Source organism: Phragmites australis, chromosome 6 (assembly GCF_958298935.1).
Source record: "Phragmites australis chromosome 6, lpPhrAust1.1, whole genome shotgun sequence".
Classification (NCBI taxonomy): Eukaryota; Viridiplantae; Streptophyta; class Magnoliopsida; order Poales; family Poaceae; genus Phragmites; species Phragmites australis.
The window spans coordinates 6,085,955-6,104,303 of record NC_084926.1 but is presented as its reverse complement, the minus strand read 5'-3'; the positions used below and the strand labels follow the sequence as shown (position 1 = coordinate 6,104,303).

Here is an 18,349-nt window from a genome sequence, read left to right as displayed (position 1 = left end):
TCATCCAACGCACTTAAAACTCAAACGGAAACAAAAATTAAGGTAAGTTTTAATAAGAGAAAATCAATACAACACGATTACATATATGTTATATGAACCATAAATTTTATTTAAGATCAATTCATTTATCTTAGCAATCGAAAGACCACAACTAGCAAAAAAGAAAAGAAAAGATGAACACTGAGCAACAAAACTCTTCAAGTTGATTGTCTAGAGGTAAGGGAATTCAAATCCTCATCACATAAGCGTGTGTATGCGAATTTTATATCTCTAGCAATAAAAAGAATGATCTCACACTGCGCTGAAATTCTAGCCAAAAATAAAAATCAAAATCAAAACCGAAAAGAAAAAAATTGCATACAAGGCAAGAGAACTAAGAGACGAAATTAGAATGAGGGGAATTCAAGCATATGAAACAAAATAAACTTCATTATTCAAAGAGATCAACCTTATTTTAGATGGATTACAAATATTTTTCTCTCAAAACTCTCATATATTACATAGTCTAATCATTCATCCTCCTCTCTACTAAAACTATAGCACAATACTCTCATATAGGTGGCACAAGGGACTCAAATGGTTGGGTTACCCTATCTCATAGTCCTACCCCTCTATTTATAGGGTTATGAAATTTGATCCTTAAGTTTTCTAGTTTTTTTTTTCAAAATACCCCTCTTTTGTAATACACTTCTACCCACTACTGAGAGCATTTTAGTCTATTTTTTTCTCCATTCATCGAACGATCACGGAGCCTTTAGGACTTAGCTTCGCCTTGAGCAAGCTTCGCGATGTTTTCACGTACTCCTCTAGTACTCCCACAATGTTTGAGGTTAAACCGTGAAACCCTAGCACGCTTCTCAAAGCGTTACTAACTGTCACTTGCTTCCACCTGAAGCAAGTGCTCCGATGATGACGCATGTCCTCCGTCTTGCAATCTTGACCGTCGGCAAGTCTCTCCCGCTCATGATCCCTTGGGGCATATTATCACTTACATCGACATCCCCTTCGCTTGACTTTGTCAATATGTCATCTTTATCCTCCATTTTATACTTTGCTTGACCTTTATGTGTACAACTAAGATCACTCTTGACTCCGTTCGACCCTCTTTGATCGTTCGGCACCAAGCACCCGCTTAGCCCCGATTACCCACCGTCGATCACTAAGTTGCATCCGTTAACTGCACACTTTGAAATAAGCAAACACATTTCTTTATATTCCAAAACATCTATAGGTTAGCACAAAATCAAAAACTTCAACTCAGAGTACATCATACAAAAAATGTGAACACCGGATGTTCTGGTATGTTCTACTCCTGAACACCAAACCATCCGATGAGTGTAACACTATATGTGTCAAAAAAACTTTGTCTTATACAAGAAAAGGTCCAGTTAAAGCTTCTGGTGATCTCATATCCATCACCGGATAATCTGGTATGTGCCAATCTACCGAATCACCCTTATGCAACCTCTCTGCAATAAAAGTTTCGGTGCATTCTCTAGTGTTTACAATCTTAGCACCGGACTATCCGACATACATAATCAAACTTGGCGCTAAAAATCTCCTCTCTGCAGAAAATACTCCGGTGCTCTTAAAGTTCATCACCGGACCATCCGATGTTTGATTTTATTTCTGCTTTAGCACTGAAAATGCTCCGATGTAGCCATCATATTCAACAGAACTTTTGGTGTATTGATCTCTAATTTTGTCAAAAAATGACTCTCTAAAAGAAATAGTCAAGTAAATACACACTGTCCACATCGGAACTTCCCGTGAATACCGGAACATCTGATGTTTGTATTGGAATTTCTGGTATGTGTAATTTTTTTACGTACAGAGAAGAATTCGCTAATTACAAACACCACCAACTCGAATTAGATATGAACAAAAACAAGCATCCACAAACACATACTAACTAAGTTTAAGACAGATCAACTGTTATCAATACTTCATCAAATGCAAATCAAAATATTTCTCTACTTGATTTCTCACAGACGAAAAAGTACGAAACAAACCCTACTTCTGAGGGCTCCCGGCTAAAAAAAAAGGAAAGAAAACACTTTTTTAAGGGAAACAAATACTGTCTCTGGTTATAAAAATATGACGTTTTAGATAAAGTATTGTCAATTTATTGATACATGCTTTCTACAATTGTGTAAATATGACATTTTGGATAAGATTTTGTTAATTTATTGGATACATCCTTTCTGTAGTCGTGAGAGTCATTTGTCTGTTGACATTTTTTAAGATTGTAGCCCTTGATCCAATAGACCTATAACCATTGCATTCTTTCAAGAAAAAAATGCATAGATATCACAACACAACCTGAGCAATATATAATTATGAATAATATGAAGTTTTCTAGACTGTTGCGAAATACTAGCTGAGTGTCTTCACATTGTTACGAAAAATTCTGCATAACCTGATTTAATCGTAATGATCAGTTCAATAACTATGGCATACAAATGTTTATCATACGGTGCTCTAAACTCTAATATTCGAATTCATTTTAATACTGTTTAAATACAGCAGCCAATTGTCAAATACAAAAGAAAATTTCTATAATTCCACAATCTACATTATAAATTTATAATGCGATTTGTGATGGCTGTGCTCACTAACTTCATTCTAATCTCATATCTAACTAAGTCTGCACATCGATCTTGTAGATACACATGCGCATATACATTGATGTGGAACTCCAAGATGATTGAGTCGGCGAGGGCTTATTTAAGCCATGCTGGGTTACAAAGAGGTTCGACTCAATCCCCAAGAATTGGCAAGAAAACTCGGTCCTTTTCCCTCCCAATCCATGGAGTTTTTTTTTTTGGAGGAAACTACGGTGGGGATTTCTCACCTGAATTTTCTCATTGCTTGAAAAGAAGAGAGTACAAAGATCGTCGCTCAGAGAAGATGGAAAAAAAAACAGGGGGGGGGGGGGGGGGCGTCCATGGGGATTGGACCAAATCCGCTTCCTGCATATCCAAACAAGACCTGGGACGTTTCTTACAGACAGCTTACATTGGCTTCATCGCTGAATAATGCACAGACGAATGTTTGGCGTTGGCTGCCATTACAATCACGAGCAAGCGTCGCTGTACACGGCCACCGCATTTGCCACCACCGCAAGAACAATCATGAACACTGCCAGGAACTTGTCCCTCCTCTTCGCTATGCCATGACGATCCCTGGTAAATTAACCAGGACAAACGACATCAAACGGGTAGCTACAACCAAACATCCAAAGCCATGATCGAGAAATCACATGTACTTAGGTTGAGAGCAAATTAATCTCCTTTCTTTTGTGCTCTTCGATGTAATAAACATGCTACCAAAATCACCTTAGCGTGATCGCCGCCGGGAAGATGTAGGCAACGGAGACAGAAGCGGTCGCTCCTGTGAACTGGAAGGCGTCCCAGATGTTGGGGATGAAGTTCGCGGCGAGGAAGATCACCGCAAGAAGTGCTGCCGTCAGTACACCGAACCTCCGGTTGTCACAGGACAGCGGCCGCGCCGAGGGGAAGAGGAGCCCGTCCATGTTGAGCCGCAGCGCGTGGAACACGATGGGGAAGACGAGCATGAGGTGGAGCACGTAGCTCACCCTGACGGCATCGTTGAAGAGCGAGCTGTAGGGGATGCCAAGGTTGGAGTCGAAGTTGGCGAGCACGTCGTCCAGCGTCGACTCACCGAATAGGAGGAAGCCGAAGAAGCTGGTGGTGATGTACACGGCCGAGCACAGCAGCAGCGACATGCGCACGATCGGCCTGATCTGCGAAGAATCCTTGAGCTCGTTGTCAATAGGGTGAACTGCAAAGTGTCAGTCAATGAGCTGCCCTTAGATAACTAATTGCAGCAATCTAAATTTAAGCAAGATATATTGGAGTTAATCAGTTCATAGTGCATACCGTTGTAGTGGCAAATGTAAGCGGTGACAAGAACTGGAGCCGCTGTGAAGAGCCTCCAGATGGACGACCAGTCATTAACATCGGGGAACAGCTTAGGCATCGGGATCTGTCCTCTCACCAGCTTGATGATGGCGATTCCGGCAGTGATCACGACGAACACAACGGCCAGAGCAACCGATATAGCAGACGTGTATCTCAGTGAGTCTGAAATGGATCACGAACAGAGAAGGGGGGAAAGAAGAAACAAGCCATCAGACTGAGTGACTGACAACAAAATGTACAGAGAAAAGGGCACGCTTGTTGCAGCATTGTTGAGCCGGGCGAGGCAGTCGCTTACCGACGCGCTTGAAACATGCTAGCGGAGTGAACACACCGAGAGTTGTGATAGTGAGAATGGCGAAGCGTCCGTTCCACCGGTTTGCGCCGAACCATCCTTCTAGTACACCATGATGGTGCACACCGCTGGAGGAGGTTCCAGAGAGCACATCACCTTGTGTAAAGAGGAGTTGTGAATATATTCAGAACAATTTTGTAAACGAAAGCATTCTAAACCAAGCAATTAATCAACATAAAGTAATATTAGAACGTATGAAAAAATCGATAGGCAAGATTCACCTGAGATATGCCAAATTTGCGAGGCGTAGGTTAAGACTAGTAATCAAGAAGAGATGCAGTGCGCAAACAACGCTTACCGATGATGATCATGTAGACAACCATGACGCCGACGTTGTTGACGACGACGCAGGCCTGGAGGAACCCCTTGCCGAGCGCCCCGAAGGCGTCACCCATGGCCTCGCCGTAGGACGTGGCACCCACGGCGCGGCTGAACCGCACGAGGAGCTCGATGGAGGATTCCGTGAGCAGCGCGGCGAGCACGATCAGGACGAGCCCGGGGGCGAGGCCGAGCACCTTCATGGTGGCCGGGAGCGCCATGATGCCCGCGCCGACGATGGTGGTGGACAGGTTGAACACCGCCCCCGCGAAAGAAGCGCCGTGGAAGTCGTCGCCGCCATCCTCCCCGTCGCCCCTGCGCTGCTGCTTCCTGGGCAGGAGGGGCTCGCTGCCATCATCCGCCGCGGCGTGGTCACCCCCGCTCGACACCGGCATGACCATCCTAGCGGAGCCGCGCGCGAAGGCGGCGCCGAAGCCCGACGCGTTCCTGGGATGGTGCGGTCTGCGCGGACGGAATTCCAGCTTCCAATGGCTACTGACCGATTCCTCGTTGCGCAAAAACGTGAAAATTTTCGCTCAAGCACGGGTGCAAACAATGCGAATTAAAGATTGAAACTTGTATAGGTTGGAGTTCCTCCGCTCTGGTCGGGCCGCACCGAGGAACGATGGAGGGAGACAGGGAGTGCAGTGTGGTCAAGCTTTGATCGGAGGAGAGGAGACGTCTTATAATTAGAGTGCCTCCTCATTTAGCCACCGCTCGCTGATCACCTCCGAAGCCATGGCCATGCATCCGCGCTGCCCTTTTCAGGCGCAGCTTTGAACCTGCCACGCGCGCAACCGGCATGGCCGCGGAGCCCAGGCCAGTGCAAGCGCTACCGCACCAGCGCGCGCGCCGGTAGTTTTGCCCGGCGGCTACCGCCCGTGCGCCGGGAAGCTTGGTGTTGGGCCGTGGGGCTAGAGTAGTGCCTGTATCTGCATGGGCCTCTGATGGGCTAAAAGTAGCTGTGTTCCCGTAGCATGTGATGGTAGGGGTACAAATTAATTAATCTAAATGTATTTATCGATTTTCTTTAGTTTAATTAATAATATTATTTTTCTTAAATTGAATGGGTTTTAAAAAAATTAGTGCTATTAGTTGAACGAAAGAGGATTAGTGAGTACCTTAAGTTAGTTAATTTTCATGCGCTGCATCGAGAATCATGGGCTGAACTAATGTTTGGACCGGATGGGCCTGAATATCCGGATCCATCTGGAGAGGGGGTAGTTGGTAATTACAGAAACTGCAGGGGTTTGTATGTAAAATATCACCCACGGGTTCCGTGTCGTTCAATCTGATCCGTTCAAGTTGGATCTCACGGCCCACGGGCCTAGTCAGGGATCGCAAAATCCGTGTCCATTCGCGGGGCATGGGAGGAGAAATCATCAGTTAGGAGGAGAATGAACTCTCCGCCGCCGTCGCCGTCGCCGGCGGTGATGTCTGGATGCGCCTCCCTCGCCAGACGCTGGTACTCCTGCTTTAACTCCTTCTCCAGTCTCCACGCGCATTTTCCCACTCTCAGCACCTCGCAGTGCGTCCTCGCCGCCGCCGCTGTCGCCGCCGCTGCACGACCCGCACACAGAGACTGGTTACTGCAGCGGCGGCCACCGAAGGAAATCATCACTGCACCGCAAATTTGGTACCTGATTGTTGTCTCACAGGGATGCACGTCATTAGCTCAAATCTTTTTTTTTGGTGGGAAAAACATTGACCTAATGTTTTAGCCCATGATTTCCACAGTTTGGATAGGATGACATCATAACATGCGTACAAATGGTCAATGCTACACTGACATGCCAAAACCAAAGCATCAGCCTTTTTGTCATACCATACTCGTCCTGATTGTATGGTGGTTCAACAATCAACAGACATGGTGTCTTAGTTCACTTGTCTTACTATCTTTTTTGTGCTCTTGTTGTTAATAGTCTTGATTTTGTTATCCACTCCTAACCACTCTTTGGGTGTATCAATAAGATTTAGTAGTCACTAGTCAGCTTGGTTTGGTACAAGTCACTCCCTCCAAAGAAAATAAGAACTACAGAACCATGGTCCTCCAATTGTCCCTTAGGTTCACAAACCGATTATGCGAGGAAGTACCTTGTGCTTGAGCCTGTGTTGAGTTTCAGGGCCTCAGGAGTTTGCTGAACCCGACAATTATTCTGACAAAATTGGAATAGATGAACACACTTAACTATCAAACTATGGTGAGCTACTTGTCCTTATGGTTCCTGTTTCTCAACGACACTTACATTTCAGCCCCCATCAGGTGTTAAAAGTAGTTTTCTATCATATCACCTTTCGATTATGACCTAAGAAGTGATATCATTTCTCTTCCTATCCTCCCTTTATCTATTGGGCCATAGAGCTTTCGGCAGCCTCCTTGATATCAGCATCATTGTGATTTTTTGGGTAGCTTACCAATCTAACCATCACCTAACTTTGTTTGTATTATAGATTTGTATTTTTCTTTTTTTTATAGTCTGAATTACCTAAAGGCTTATTGAGCTAACGTTGCTGGAAGGATGCCGGTCTGTCTTCAAGACTGAGACTTGTCATGTTTCTTCCGGTGATGTGGATAGCACAGTCTGATTAAGCCTGAAGTCAACACATCAGGTCTGTTTGGTGATAAATAGTTGCAATGTTTGAAGGGGGTTTACCAATAACCAAATATAAGAGACTATAAATTGAACTCATCTTGCTGGGTCTACTTTATTTGCGTTCATCTGTGCTGGAGCTGGAGGCAAGAATACTCCTTCTGTAACTCTTCTACACACGGTGGCACTGTGGAGTTCAGATCTCGGAGGTTTTCGCTGGAGCCATTCAGGTACTGCGTTATAGAGATTTATTTTCTGTTTTAATAACCTAGATCATTTTAGTTAGATGCTTTGTAGAAGAACGTTGCAGTAAGTGCTTCTGAGGAAAAAGTGCTGGCCTTTGTTCAAGAAGAAAGACTTCTATTTGTTCCTCGGCCTAATGGTTAGTCTATTGTCATGGTTCTTAGTTTAGTAACTATGGTACAAGTAAGCACAACATGATAATGTTGTTAACTGCATAGGCTTGCTTAATCATTTGACAGTGTATGTTTTCTATTGTGCTCTTATGATGATCTGTTTTGAAGTTCTTTCATGACGATTTAGTTTCACTGGAACTGCCTGTTTGAACAATCATTTCTATTTCTTTTTCTTCCAACTTTTGTTGCTTCTGTGTGCATGCAGTCATGTTGTCAGTAGCTACCTTCAATGTCAACCAAGAGAACTCCATGGAGTCAGTCAGAGCAATAATGGAGCGTCAAACAGCTCGCAGGGCCCCAACCGATGTGACACAGATGATAGAATCTCTTTTTGCCAGTGTCAATCTTGCTAAAGACCATGCTGCAAGGTGCAAAGGCAAAGCGTTGCAACTCACGGATGGTGAGATACAAAACATAACACAAGACCTGGAGAATGTCTTGCAGAACATATATGATGATCTTGGCAGGATACCAGCATCAGCATTTGGCAGTAACGCTTACATGGATGTGCTAATCAAATCACAATCAATGAAGGGTTTCTCTGAGGCTGATATATCCATGAATGTAACGAGCAACGGGCCTAGGAGGAGGTCTTTCTGTGATAATGGCACTCCGAGGCTCTTGGACTTTCTGCAGGGAATGTACCATGAATCACATGAATTTGGTGGCCAGATGTTCAACACTCTCCCGGAGGTTGCAGAATACATCGAGCCACTGTATGATGCATTCTTCTGTCCACTGACAAATGAGATAATGACTGATCCTGTGACAACCGAGAATGGTGTGACATATGACAGGAGAGCCATAGAGGAGTATATTGAAAGATCTGCAGACAGTTCTGAACCAGTCTATTGCCCTGTCACAAAAATGGCAATGCAAAGTAAGACAATGACGCACAATGCTTCCCTGAAGAGCGTAATTGAAGAATGGACAACGAGGAATGAGGCGATGCGTGTCAGGATTGCTCGCACTGCCCTCTCTCTGTCAACTGCGGACACAATGGTGCTTGAAGCCATACATGAGCTGAAGTTGCTGGCCAAGCTGAGGGGGAAGAACAGGGAGCTGATGCATAAGATTGGGGTCACCAAGTACTTGGCACGGTTGTTGGACAACCACAATGCACAGATTCGATGTGATGCGCTGGAGCTTCTGTGCTTGTTAGTTGGAGATGAAGAAGGAAAAGTAAGTAGAAAATTTTCTTGCTTAAAGGGTCTCATCTGCAATTTAGAACAGTTTATACTGAACTGCTCAACATTTGAGCCTTGTTCTTCATATTATGATTTTAAGTTTAAAGTTTCCTGCATGATATACAGGACATCATTGGAAAAACTAAGGCCATTGCCAGGACAATAAAGCTACTGTCAAGTAATACTACTGATGAAAAGCATGTGGCCATCTCTTTCTTGCTGGAGCTTTCGAAGTCACAGTTACTGTTGGAGGATATTGGGTCAACGGCTGGAAGTATTCTGATCCTCACGACAATGAAGATCAACAATTCAGATGATCCAATTGCTGCTGAGAAAGCTGGAGCAGTCCTTGAGAACCTGGAGAAGTGTCCGAAGAACATTAAATACATGGCTGAAAGTGGCTACTTAGAACCCCTTCAGAGTCATCTAGTTGAAGGTGAGATGCAGAGTATTAGGAAAGCATTTTTCACAACCATGATAGTTGTTTTCTTTACAAGTGTGGTTATATTTGATCCACTGAATTTCTTAAAATGTATAAACCAAGTGTGAATTCAATCAACTCAAGCTACTAGAGTACAGCTGCACATGTTAAGCCTTGTATCAACAGCTCAACACTTCATCAGTACAACATCCCAAAGTTTTACCCAACATAAGAAGTTAAGAACTGAAAAGTTTCACTTAGAGCCTCATGTTCCTGTAATAAATTGGGAATTTTAAGCTGACATGAAGATTGCAAAACAGGCTCAGAAGAGATGCAGATGGAGATGGTCAGCTACTTCAGCGAGCTGGTCCAAGAGCAGGAGCTCACCATTGACATCACCAGAAGCACGTCGGAGATCCTCATCAAGATGGCGCGCAGCTGTAACCCCATGGTCCGCAAGGCAGCGTTCGATGTACTTGTCCAGCTTTCCTCACACCGCCCCAACAGCAAGATGCTTGTCGATGCAGGCGCTGTCCCTGTGATGATCGAGGAACTCTTCATCCGAAAGGTAGACGATGAGCTGGTGAACTCCATGGCCAACGCTGCCACCGTCCTTGCCAACATTGTCGAGTCAGGCATTGATCTGGAGACCACGGTGGTGAACAAGGAAGGCCACGTCCTCACTTCCAAGTACTCCATCTATAACTTCGTTCACATGCTCAAGTGCTTCGTGCCGGACGACCTCAACCTCAGCATCATCCGCGTCCTGCTTGAGCTGACTGCGCTCGCCAAGCCACTGGCGACTGTGGTCTCGGTCATTAGGGAGAACCACCGTGGCCATGCCATCGTCGAGCTCATGAGCTCCCCAACGGAGGCGCTCAGCGTCGCCGCGACAAGGCTGCTCATCACCCTGTCCCCGCACATTGGCCACACCATCGCAGAGAGGCTCTGCAAGACGCAGGGGCAGCCGGGCTGGCTGGTCAAAAGCATCAGCCACGCCGGGCGCATCACCGAACAGCAAGCCGCGTCGGCGACTCTCCTCGCGAGGCTTCCTTACCGAAACACCTCGCTCAACATCGCGCTTGTGCAGGAGGGCGCGGTGCCGGTCATACTGAGCGCGATAAAGGAGATGCAGAACGGCGCCGCGAGAACGAGCAGGCACGCAGTGCCATACATGGAGGGACTCGTCGGCTCGCTCGTGCGGCTCACCGCGACTCTGTACAGCCCGGAAGTGCTGAAGGCGGCCATGGACCACAACGTGGCGTCTGTGCTCACTGAGCTGCTCCGCGGAGCAGCTGGAAGCGACGAAGTGCAACGGCTCGCGGCGGTGGGGCTCGAGAACCTCAGCTACCTCTCCATTAAACTGTCCCAGCCACCGCCCGATGAGCTGCTGTCGAAGAAGACAACCATACTAAAGCTCCTGAAGGGCTCAAAGGTGCACAACAACAACAAGAAAAACTCGCATCACCAGCTCAGCGTTTGCTCGGTGCACCGGGGAGTCTGCTCCCCGGAGACGACCTTCTGCCTCCTTGAGGCCGGCGCCGTTGAAGGCCTCCTGATCTGCCTCGACAACGACAACGTCCGGGTCGTTGAGGCCGCGCTTGGGGCGCTGTGCACGCTCCTCGACGAGAGGGTGGACGTTGAGAAGAGCGTGGCGGCCCTCGACAAGCTCGACGCGACGAGGCGCGTGCTCGGCGCGCTGAGGCAGCACAGGCAGAACGTGCTGTGGCAAAAGTGCTTCTGCATGGTGGAGAAGCTCCTGGAGCACGGCGACGACCGGTGCGTGAGGGAGGTGACCGGCGACCGGATGCTACCCATGGCGTTGGTGAGCGCATTCCACAGGGGGGACGCGAGCACCAAGCAGGCGGCCGAGAGCATCCTCAGGAGGCTGCACAAGATGCCCGATTACTCTGCTACCTATGTGTCCATGGAGTTCTAGTGATTTATCTCTGTTGAGGACTAAACACTGTCAAATCTGTGCATATATAAATGTTGGTAAAATGTTTGAACAACAGTACACAACCGCATTACACTGCTCATTTGCTAGTCTCATTTTTCCCAGCACTGTGATTCTGTGAACCTGAATGTTTGCACATGTCACAGGTGTATGGGAAATTGGAGACGATCAGAACTCTGTGCCTCCACACGCTGACACGCCCCGTCTCGAGCTCGCAGGCTAGCTACAGAAACTGGAATGGGCTAATCTGGTCCAAAATGGCAAGATAACTGTTAGATGCATAAGTAAGCCTTAGACAATGTCATTAGCCCTAAAACAAACACCAATTTGATGCGGAAGCGTGAGCACATACCGGAGCCGGGAGAACCCATTCGGTTCTTGATCAATTGCTGCAATGGCGACGATCTTCGAGTCGATTCAGCGCTCTTTAGGATCGGGAAGAATTTTTTAAGGCGTTTGGGACCTCACGGGTTTTTCATATTAACCGAGAGGCGTCGGGAACCCTTTATATATTGCGCTGCTCGACTCGGGACCACAACCAAAAGTTGGTTGCGCCTCCGATCATGGCGCGTACGGAAATGCTGCTTTCTCGGTCTCGTTAGTTAGGATACGTTAGCCGAGATCAATTCCAACATTCTCCCCCTTGATCGTAAGGCTACCATCATAAGTTCACTCTTAATGAAATAATACACCAAGATTAAAGATTATAGCGGCTAATTAAATGCCACTGAAACCCAAAAACCCATAGCACACTATTTCATCTTGAAATGAAAAATCATTATTCCTAATGGGAGTCCTAATGGGAGTTGGTTTACATTATGGTCCTCTTATCCAGAATCACAGGCTTTCTAATAACCTTATGCCGGCAACATGATCACAAAAATATATGGGGTGGTAAGCCTTTAGTAAGCGGATCCGCAAGCATTGACTTAGTACTTATATGCTTGACACTTATTGTCTGATCCTGGATTCTATCTTTCACAACATGATACTTAATGTCGATGTGTTTGGCAGCACCACTCGACTTGTTGTTACTCGTATAGAAAACTGCGGGTTGATTATCGCAGTATAATGTAAGTGGTTTTGCAATGCTGTCGACCACTCTCAATCCCGGAATAAAGTTCTTTAGCCATACAGCCTGCCTGGTAGCCTCATAACATGCCACAAACTCTGCATCGTTGAAGATGCTGTAAGTGTCTGCTTGGAGCTTTTCCACGAGATAGCTCCTCCAGCAAGGGTGAAGATATAACCTGACGTGGATTTCTTAGTATCTACACACCCCGCAAAGTCTGCATCCGAATAACCAATGACTTCAAGGTTATCGGATTTTCTAAATATGAGCATGTAGTTCTTAGTGCCTTGCAAATAGTGAAGGACTTTCTTAACGGCTTTCCAGTGGTCCGGTCCTAGATTTGATTGATATTTGCCAAGCATCCCGGTCACGAAAGCTAAGTCGGGGTGTGTACAAACTTGAGCATACATAATGCTTCCGACAGCTGAAGCATAAGGAACCGTCTTCATTTGATCAATTTCATATTGGTTCCTTGGACATTGATATGTCCCAAACTTATCGCCCTTAACAATAGGAGCAGGCGTGGCAGAGCACTTATGCATATTGTATTTCTTTAGTACTCTGTCAATGTATGCCTTTTGAGACAAACCTAATGCTCATTTGGACCGATCTCGATGAATTTCAATGCCAAGAACATAAGAGGTTTCACCGAGATCCTTCATATCGAAATTAGAGGAAAGAAATCTCTTGGTCTCAAACAGCATATCCTTATCACTGCTGACCAATAAGATGTCATCCACATAAAGAACTAAGATGGTGAATTTTTCCCCTTTAAACTTTATATAAATGCAGTTATCAACTTTATTTTCTTTAAAGCCAAAATTTCTGATGACTTTGTCAAACTTGAGATACCACTGTCTAGACGCTTGTTTTAGACCATAAATTGATTTCTTAAGGCGACATCCCAAATGTTCGTTGTCTTTCATGACAAAACCTTATGGCTGAGTCATGTAAACATTTTCTTCCAAATAACCATTAAGGAATGCCGTTTTTACATCCATCTGATGCAGCTCTAAATCATAATGCGCTGTGAGCGCCATAATTATTCTGAAAGAATCTTTACTTGATACAGGAGAGAAAGTTTCATTATAATCGATTCCTTCTCTTTGCGAGAAGCCTTTAGCTACGAGCTTTACTTTGAATCTTTCGATGTTCCCATTAGAGTCATATTTTGTTTTGTAGACCCATTTACAGCCTACTGTTTTGGCTCCGTCAGGAATTTCTACTAGGTCCCACACATCATTATCGCTCATAAATTTTAATTTGTCATTCATGGCATTAAGCCACTCAGACGAATGCTTACTCATTATGGCTTCTTTATATGAGTTGGGATCTTCTGTTTTCCCTATGTCATTAACATCCTCATTCATATAAACAACATAATCGTTCGAGATGGCAGGTCTCCTGTCACGCTGTGATCTCCTGATCGGTTCATTATGCACTGCAGGATAAGGACTGGGTACTGCAGGGGACTGCTGAGACTCATCTTTAGGTATATCATTAGGAATTTTAGAGACCTCAACAGGGGGTGTAGTGACGTTAGTTTCTACTGAAGGTGCAACCACCTGAGGCATAGGGATGTGTGACTCTTGTATCAGCGGAGCAGGAACATAAACCCGTTTTTCTTCAAGATCAACTTCCCTTGCCTCCATATCCCCGTTTTCAAGAAACACAGCATGTCTTGTTTCTACGAACTTAGTGATCCTATCTGGACAGTAAAAACGATATCCCTTTGATCTTTCTGGATATCCGATAAAGTGACAACTAATTGTCTTAGGATCTAATTTCTCAATATGTGGATTAAAGACTTTATCTTCAGCTGCACAGCCCCACACGCGTAAATACTTTAAAGAGGGTTTTCTTCCAGTCCATAATTCATATGGTATTTTTGGAACTGATTTACTGGGAACCCGATTAAGAATGTGTGTGGCTGTCTTAAGTGCCTCCATCCACAGTCCAACTGGTAAACTAGAATAGTTGAGCATACTTCGCACCATGTCCATAAGCGTGCGATTACATCGCTCAGCTACCCCGTTTTGCTGAGGTTCACCAGGTGTAGAATATTGGGCTACTATGCCATTTTTCTGAAGGAATCTGGCAAAAGGACCAGGGATTTGCCCATATGTGGCATGCCTCCCATAATATTCGCCCCTGCGATCCGATCTCACTACTTTAATCTTTAGATTGTGCTGATTTTCTACTTCAGCCTTAAATATCTTAAATTTATCGAGAGATTCAGATCGATCTTTAATGGGGTAGATATAACCGTAACGGGAGAAGTCATCAGTGAAGGTAATGAAAGAATCAAAACCGTCAACTGATGTCACAGGAAAAGGACCACATATGTCCGTGTGAATTAATTCTAATAATCCTGTGCTTCGAGTGGCCCCTTTCTTTATTTGCTTAACGTATTTTCCTTTAATGCAATCTATGCAGTGGTCAGAATCGGAGAAGTCTAAGGGTTGGAGAATCTCTTCCTTAATGAGACGCTCCATTCTCCCCCTCGAAATGTGGCCTAAACGACAATACCACAGTTTCGAAGAAGTCTCATTAATTGTACTTCTCTTTCTCTTATGGCTTACATCATAGACATTCATCGTCACAGAGGATTCATTAAGAGGAAGCATATAAAGTTTGTCTTGTCGGATGGCAAGACCAATAACATCTGAATTAAATTTAAGAATGCATTTATTGTCTCCGAAATTACAATGAAAACCATCATCATCTAACATCGAAACTGAAATGAGATTCCTCCTCATAGAAGGAACATAAACTACATAATTTAATCTAAGAGTGAAGCCACTATTAAGAACTAATGGAAGGGATCCGATAGCTTCAACTTGAGCTTCCTTCCCATTGGTCACTCTAAGACTTCGCTCCCCCTTTCTTAATGTTCTCACGGTAAGGAATCCCTGTAAGGAGTTGGTAACGTGCACAGTGGCACCTGAGTCAATCCACCATGAATTGAGGGAAAAATCAACGTAAAGTGATTCATCAATGAATGTTATGAAATCATTACCCTTCTTTGCAAGCCACTTCAGGAAACCAACACAGTCCTTTTGGTAGTGGTCCTTCTTGTGGCAGAAGTGACATCCGTCATCTTTAGATTCTTGAGAGGCAGGAGCAGAAGGAGCAGATGCCTTGGGCGCCCTCTGTGTTGCCTTGTCGTGTTTAGCGACGAAATGCAACTTCTTCTTAGACTTGAAATCCCCTTGGAATTTTCTTTTATTCTTGGGGCTGCTTATTTGATTCACAAAATCTTTATTTTCAGCCCTCACCCTCTCTTCCTCTTGGACTCACATTGCGATCAAGTCGCTCATGCTCCACTTCTCTTTCTGAGTGTTGTAATTTATCTTAAAAGGAGTAAACTCAGGAGGGAGAGAGGTCATAATGAAGTGGACAAGGAAACCCTTAGAGATTTCCATATTCATGCCCTTGAGTTTGGCAGCCATATCTGTCATCATCATGATGTGTTCTCTTATGCCACCGGACCCATAATTATACTTAGTGTTGAGGAGCTTCTGAATCAGTGTACTGGCATAAACCTTGGAGATGCCTTTAAATTGCTCCTCCACAGATGCCAAGTACGTCTTAGCTTTTTCTGAGTTTGGGATTGCTCCCCTTATAGCATCTGATAATGAGTTCCTCATTATCATAAGAGACATGCAGTTGGACCGCTCCCATTTCTCAGAAAGTGAATCATAAGTTTTCTTTAATTCATCATAATTTTCCACGCCAATGGCGGGAGCTGTGGGAGCGTCAACCCTGAGTGCATAGTCCAGGTCCAAAACACCAAGGACAACAGTCACCTTAGCTTTCCAAGCAGAAAAATTATTGCCTGTAAGTTGCTCTATGCCGTCAATAGTGGCGGCAATAGAGGAAGCGTTAAGAGCTGGAGAGAAGAATTGGGCCAGATTAGTAAATTTATCATAAGGAAATAATTTGCACGAAAATAACCCTACGTTGGTTTGATTAAAATCATGCAAAAATAAAACTTCAATCCGGATCACCGTTGGGCAGAAAACAGAAAGGAATTTAAATAAACACATAAAGATGGCACATAATTACAGTCAACTTTGGTCAGAAAGTAATTATGAACCTATATAAATTGATCGTAAAATTCTCCGGAAATTTTTTCCCGTTGGTTCCAATTGAACCAGAGAATTAACAACAATATTTTATGCATTAGTCATCATTAATTTTGGGCTAATTTCATTAGATATTCCAGTGCATAAATGAAAAAACGTTAAAAAAACACTGGAAATTCCAAATAAATGGAAAAAGCCCAAAGCATTAAAGAAAACGGCCCAAAGTAGGCTTTTCGGCCCAGCTTGGCCCATCAGCACGGCCTGGCCCAGAGGCTTTCGCGTGCACGCGCCGGCCCGGCCGAGGGCACGGCCCAGCTACCGCGCCCGGCCCATGATTGCTTTCGCGTGTGCGCCGGCCCGAGCGAGGGCAGAGCCCAGCCATCGCGAACGGCCTATTCTGTCTTTGCGCGCGCGCCGGCCCGGAGCGTTTCAACCGTTCATCGAGATCGACGGCCAGCCGATGAAAATGCCCAGTATAAAAAGCTGTCGACCGAAACCCTAACCCTAAAAAAACATTCTCCTCCCGAAGAATCCGCCCGATCCGAGAGATTTTCGGCGACAGAAACACCGGCCCGGCTGAGAGAGAGACGACCAGATGAGCGCGCGGCGAGGGGAGGAGCCCCGTCCCGCGGAGGAGGCGAGGAAAAACCAGAAGAACCGCGCGCGCACGAGGAAGATCCCGCCGGAGGAGAGCTCCGACGAGCACGAACAGGGCACCGGAGCTGTAAGTCCCCCCCCCCTCCTTACTATTGCTCTGTGTTCTGAGAAAAGGGCTAAGGGTTCGGGATTTGGGGAAACTTGGGGTTTAGGGTTCGGATTTGAGGGGGGGGGGGGGGGAATTGGGGATTTCTTAGGGGTTTTCTTAATTTCCCCAATTCCCCTCCTTCTAATTGCTTTAGGGAGCATTATTTGCTTAATCCCGAGAAGGATCTCCCAAGAACGTGCCAACCCATGCCACACAAACACGTATATGTGTATAAACACGGCTAAATCATGACAAAATGACTCTAATCCGAGAGGGAAAACCCTAATTCATATTAATCCGAGTCTAATTGAGGCTAATTCATATAATTTAAGCTTTAAATAGAAGCAATCAAGGCCTAAACTTGCTTAATTGAGAATAACAGTGCTAAAACTTAATCAAAAAAGACCCTAATTAACATTAGCCGAACCTAATTGACATCAATTATACTTAGACATGATCATTCAGGACTAATTGGTCATCAATAAACATATTTAAGTCTAATAGGGGTCTGATTAGGGCTAAAGATGGCTCTGGTACCATTGTTAGATGCATAAGTAAGCCTTAGACAATGTCATTAGCCCTAAAACAAACACCAATTTGATGCGGAAGCGTGAGCACATACCGGAGCCGGGAGAACCCACTCGGTTCTTGATCAATTGCTGCAATGGCGACGATCTTCGAGTCGATTCAGCGCTCTTTAGGATCGGAAAGAATTTTTTAGGGCGTTTGGGACCTCACGGGTTTTTCATATTAACCGAGAGGCGCCGGGAACCCTTTATATATTGCGCTGCTCGACTCGGGACCGCAACCAAAAGTTGGTTGCGCCTCCGATCATGGCGCGTACGAAAATGCTGCTTTCTCGATCTCGTTAGTTAGGATACGTTAGCCGAGATCAATTCCAAAAATAACAAGGCCCAGCCCAATCATATCTTCGGCCTTTGCTCTTGCTATCTTGCTGATATGTAAGATCATCCCTAACTATATTCTCTTCATTTCGTTTCTTTCTCGATTCTCTTTTCTGTTTTCATTCTCTTTATTTTCTCTCATCTCTAACAGCTTCTCTTTGAGGGGAATCGCGAAGGAAAAGGAGAGAAAATCCCGTCTTGAAGGAAATGACCCTGAGAATCCTATCGTGAAGGGAAACCATTGGAGCGCTGAAGAGAACGAGAATCCCTTCACGATGAGAATCTTGCCCGCGAAGGAAAGCTGTTGGGCGTGGCCTAACGCTACTCTGAACAAACCCTAGCCGCCAGGCGGA

General features: G+C 45.1%; 2 protein-coding genes across 7 annotated transcripts; one reads left to right on the top strand and one right to left on the bottom strand.

The window, feature by feature from the left end:
* Nucleotides 1-2,939: 2,939 nt before the first annotated feature.
* On the bottom strand, nt 2,940-5,352 carry LOC133920392 (amino acid transporter AVT6A-like). Its single transcript, XM_062365014.1, has 5 exons — nt 4,595-5,352; nt 4,240-4,392; nt 3,903-4,106; nt 3,339-3,804; nt 2,940-3,185 (listed from the first exon to the last, which is right to left on the bottom strand). Exons 1-5 carry the CDS (start codon nt 5,013-5,015, stop codon nt 3,077-3,079), a joined length of 1,353 nt encoding a protein of 450 aa, XP_062220998.1. The 5' UTR covers nt 5,016-5,352; the 3' UTR covers nt 2,940-3,076.
* A 601-nt stretch (nt 5,353-5,953) lies between these two features.
* LOC133921326 (putative U-box domain-containing protein 42) lies at nt 5,954-11,451 on the top strand. Of its 6 annotated transcripts, none has more exons than XR_009910259.1 (5): nt 5,954-7,435; nt 7,827-8,803; nt 8,935-9,244; nt 9,550-11,220; nt 11,333-11,451. XR_009910259.1 is itself a non-coding variant. In XM_062366147.1 (5 exons), exons 3-5 carry the CDS (start codon nt 7,829-7,831, stop codon nt 11,166-11,168), a joined length of 2,904 nt encoding a protein of 967 aa, XP_062222131.1. In that variant the 5' UTR covers nt 5,954-6,079; nt 7,133-7,435; nt 7,827-7,828; the 3' UTR covers nt 11,169-11,241. The 6 variants fall into 6 exon arrangements, 5 of the variants coding, with proteins under 5 accessions (XP_062222131.1, XP_062222126.1, XP_062222129.1 ...); XM_062366147.1 differs by lacking the exon at nt 11,333-11,451 and having other exon boundaries at nt 5,954-6,079; nt 7,133-7,435; nt 9,550-11,241; XM_062366142.1 differs by lacking the exon at nt 11,333-11,451 and having other exon boundaries at nt 5,954-6,079; nt 7,091-7,435; nt 9,550-11,241.
* Nucleotides 11,452-18,349: the final 6,898 nt, after the last annotated feature.

What these genes read in the sequence shown, in the direction of transcription:
- LOC133920392 (XM_062365014.1), bottom strand. Translation starts at nt 5,015, where the DNA reads ATGGTCATGCCGGTGTCGAGCGGGGGTGACCACGCCGCGGCGGATGAT. An exon ending in TTACATTTGCCACTACAACG is followed by an intron (nt 3,805 to 3,902) that starts GTATGCACTATG and finishes GACACTTTGCAG; the next exon opens with TTCACCCTATTGACAACGAG. An exon ending in CCGGCGGCGATCACGCTAAG is followed by an intron (nt 3,186 to 3,338) that starts GTGATTTTGGTA and finishes TTAATTTACCAG; the next exon opens with GGATCGTCATGGCATAGCGA.
- LOC133921326 (XM_062366147.1), top strand. Translation starts at nt 7,829, where the DNA reads ATGTTGTCAGTAGCTACCTTCAATGTCAACCAAGAGAACTCCATGGAG. An exon ending in TTGGAGATGAAGAAGGAAAA is followed by an intron (nt 8,804 to 8,934) that starts GTAAGTAGAAAA and finishes CATGATATACAG; the next exon opens with GACATCATTGGAAAAACTAA. An exon ending in TCAGAGTCATCTAGTTGAAG is followed by an intron (nt 9,245 to 9,549) that starts GTGAGATGCAGA and finishes ATTGCAAAACAG; the next exon opens with GCTCAGAAGAGATGCAGATG.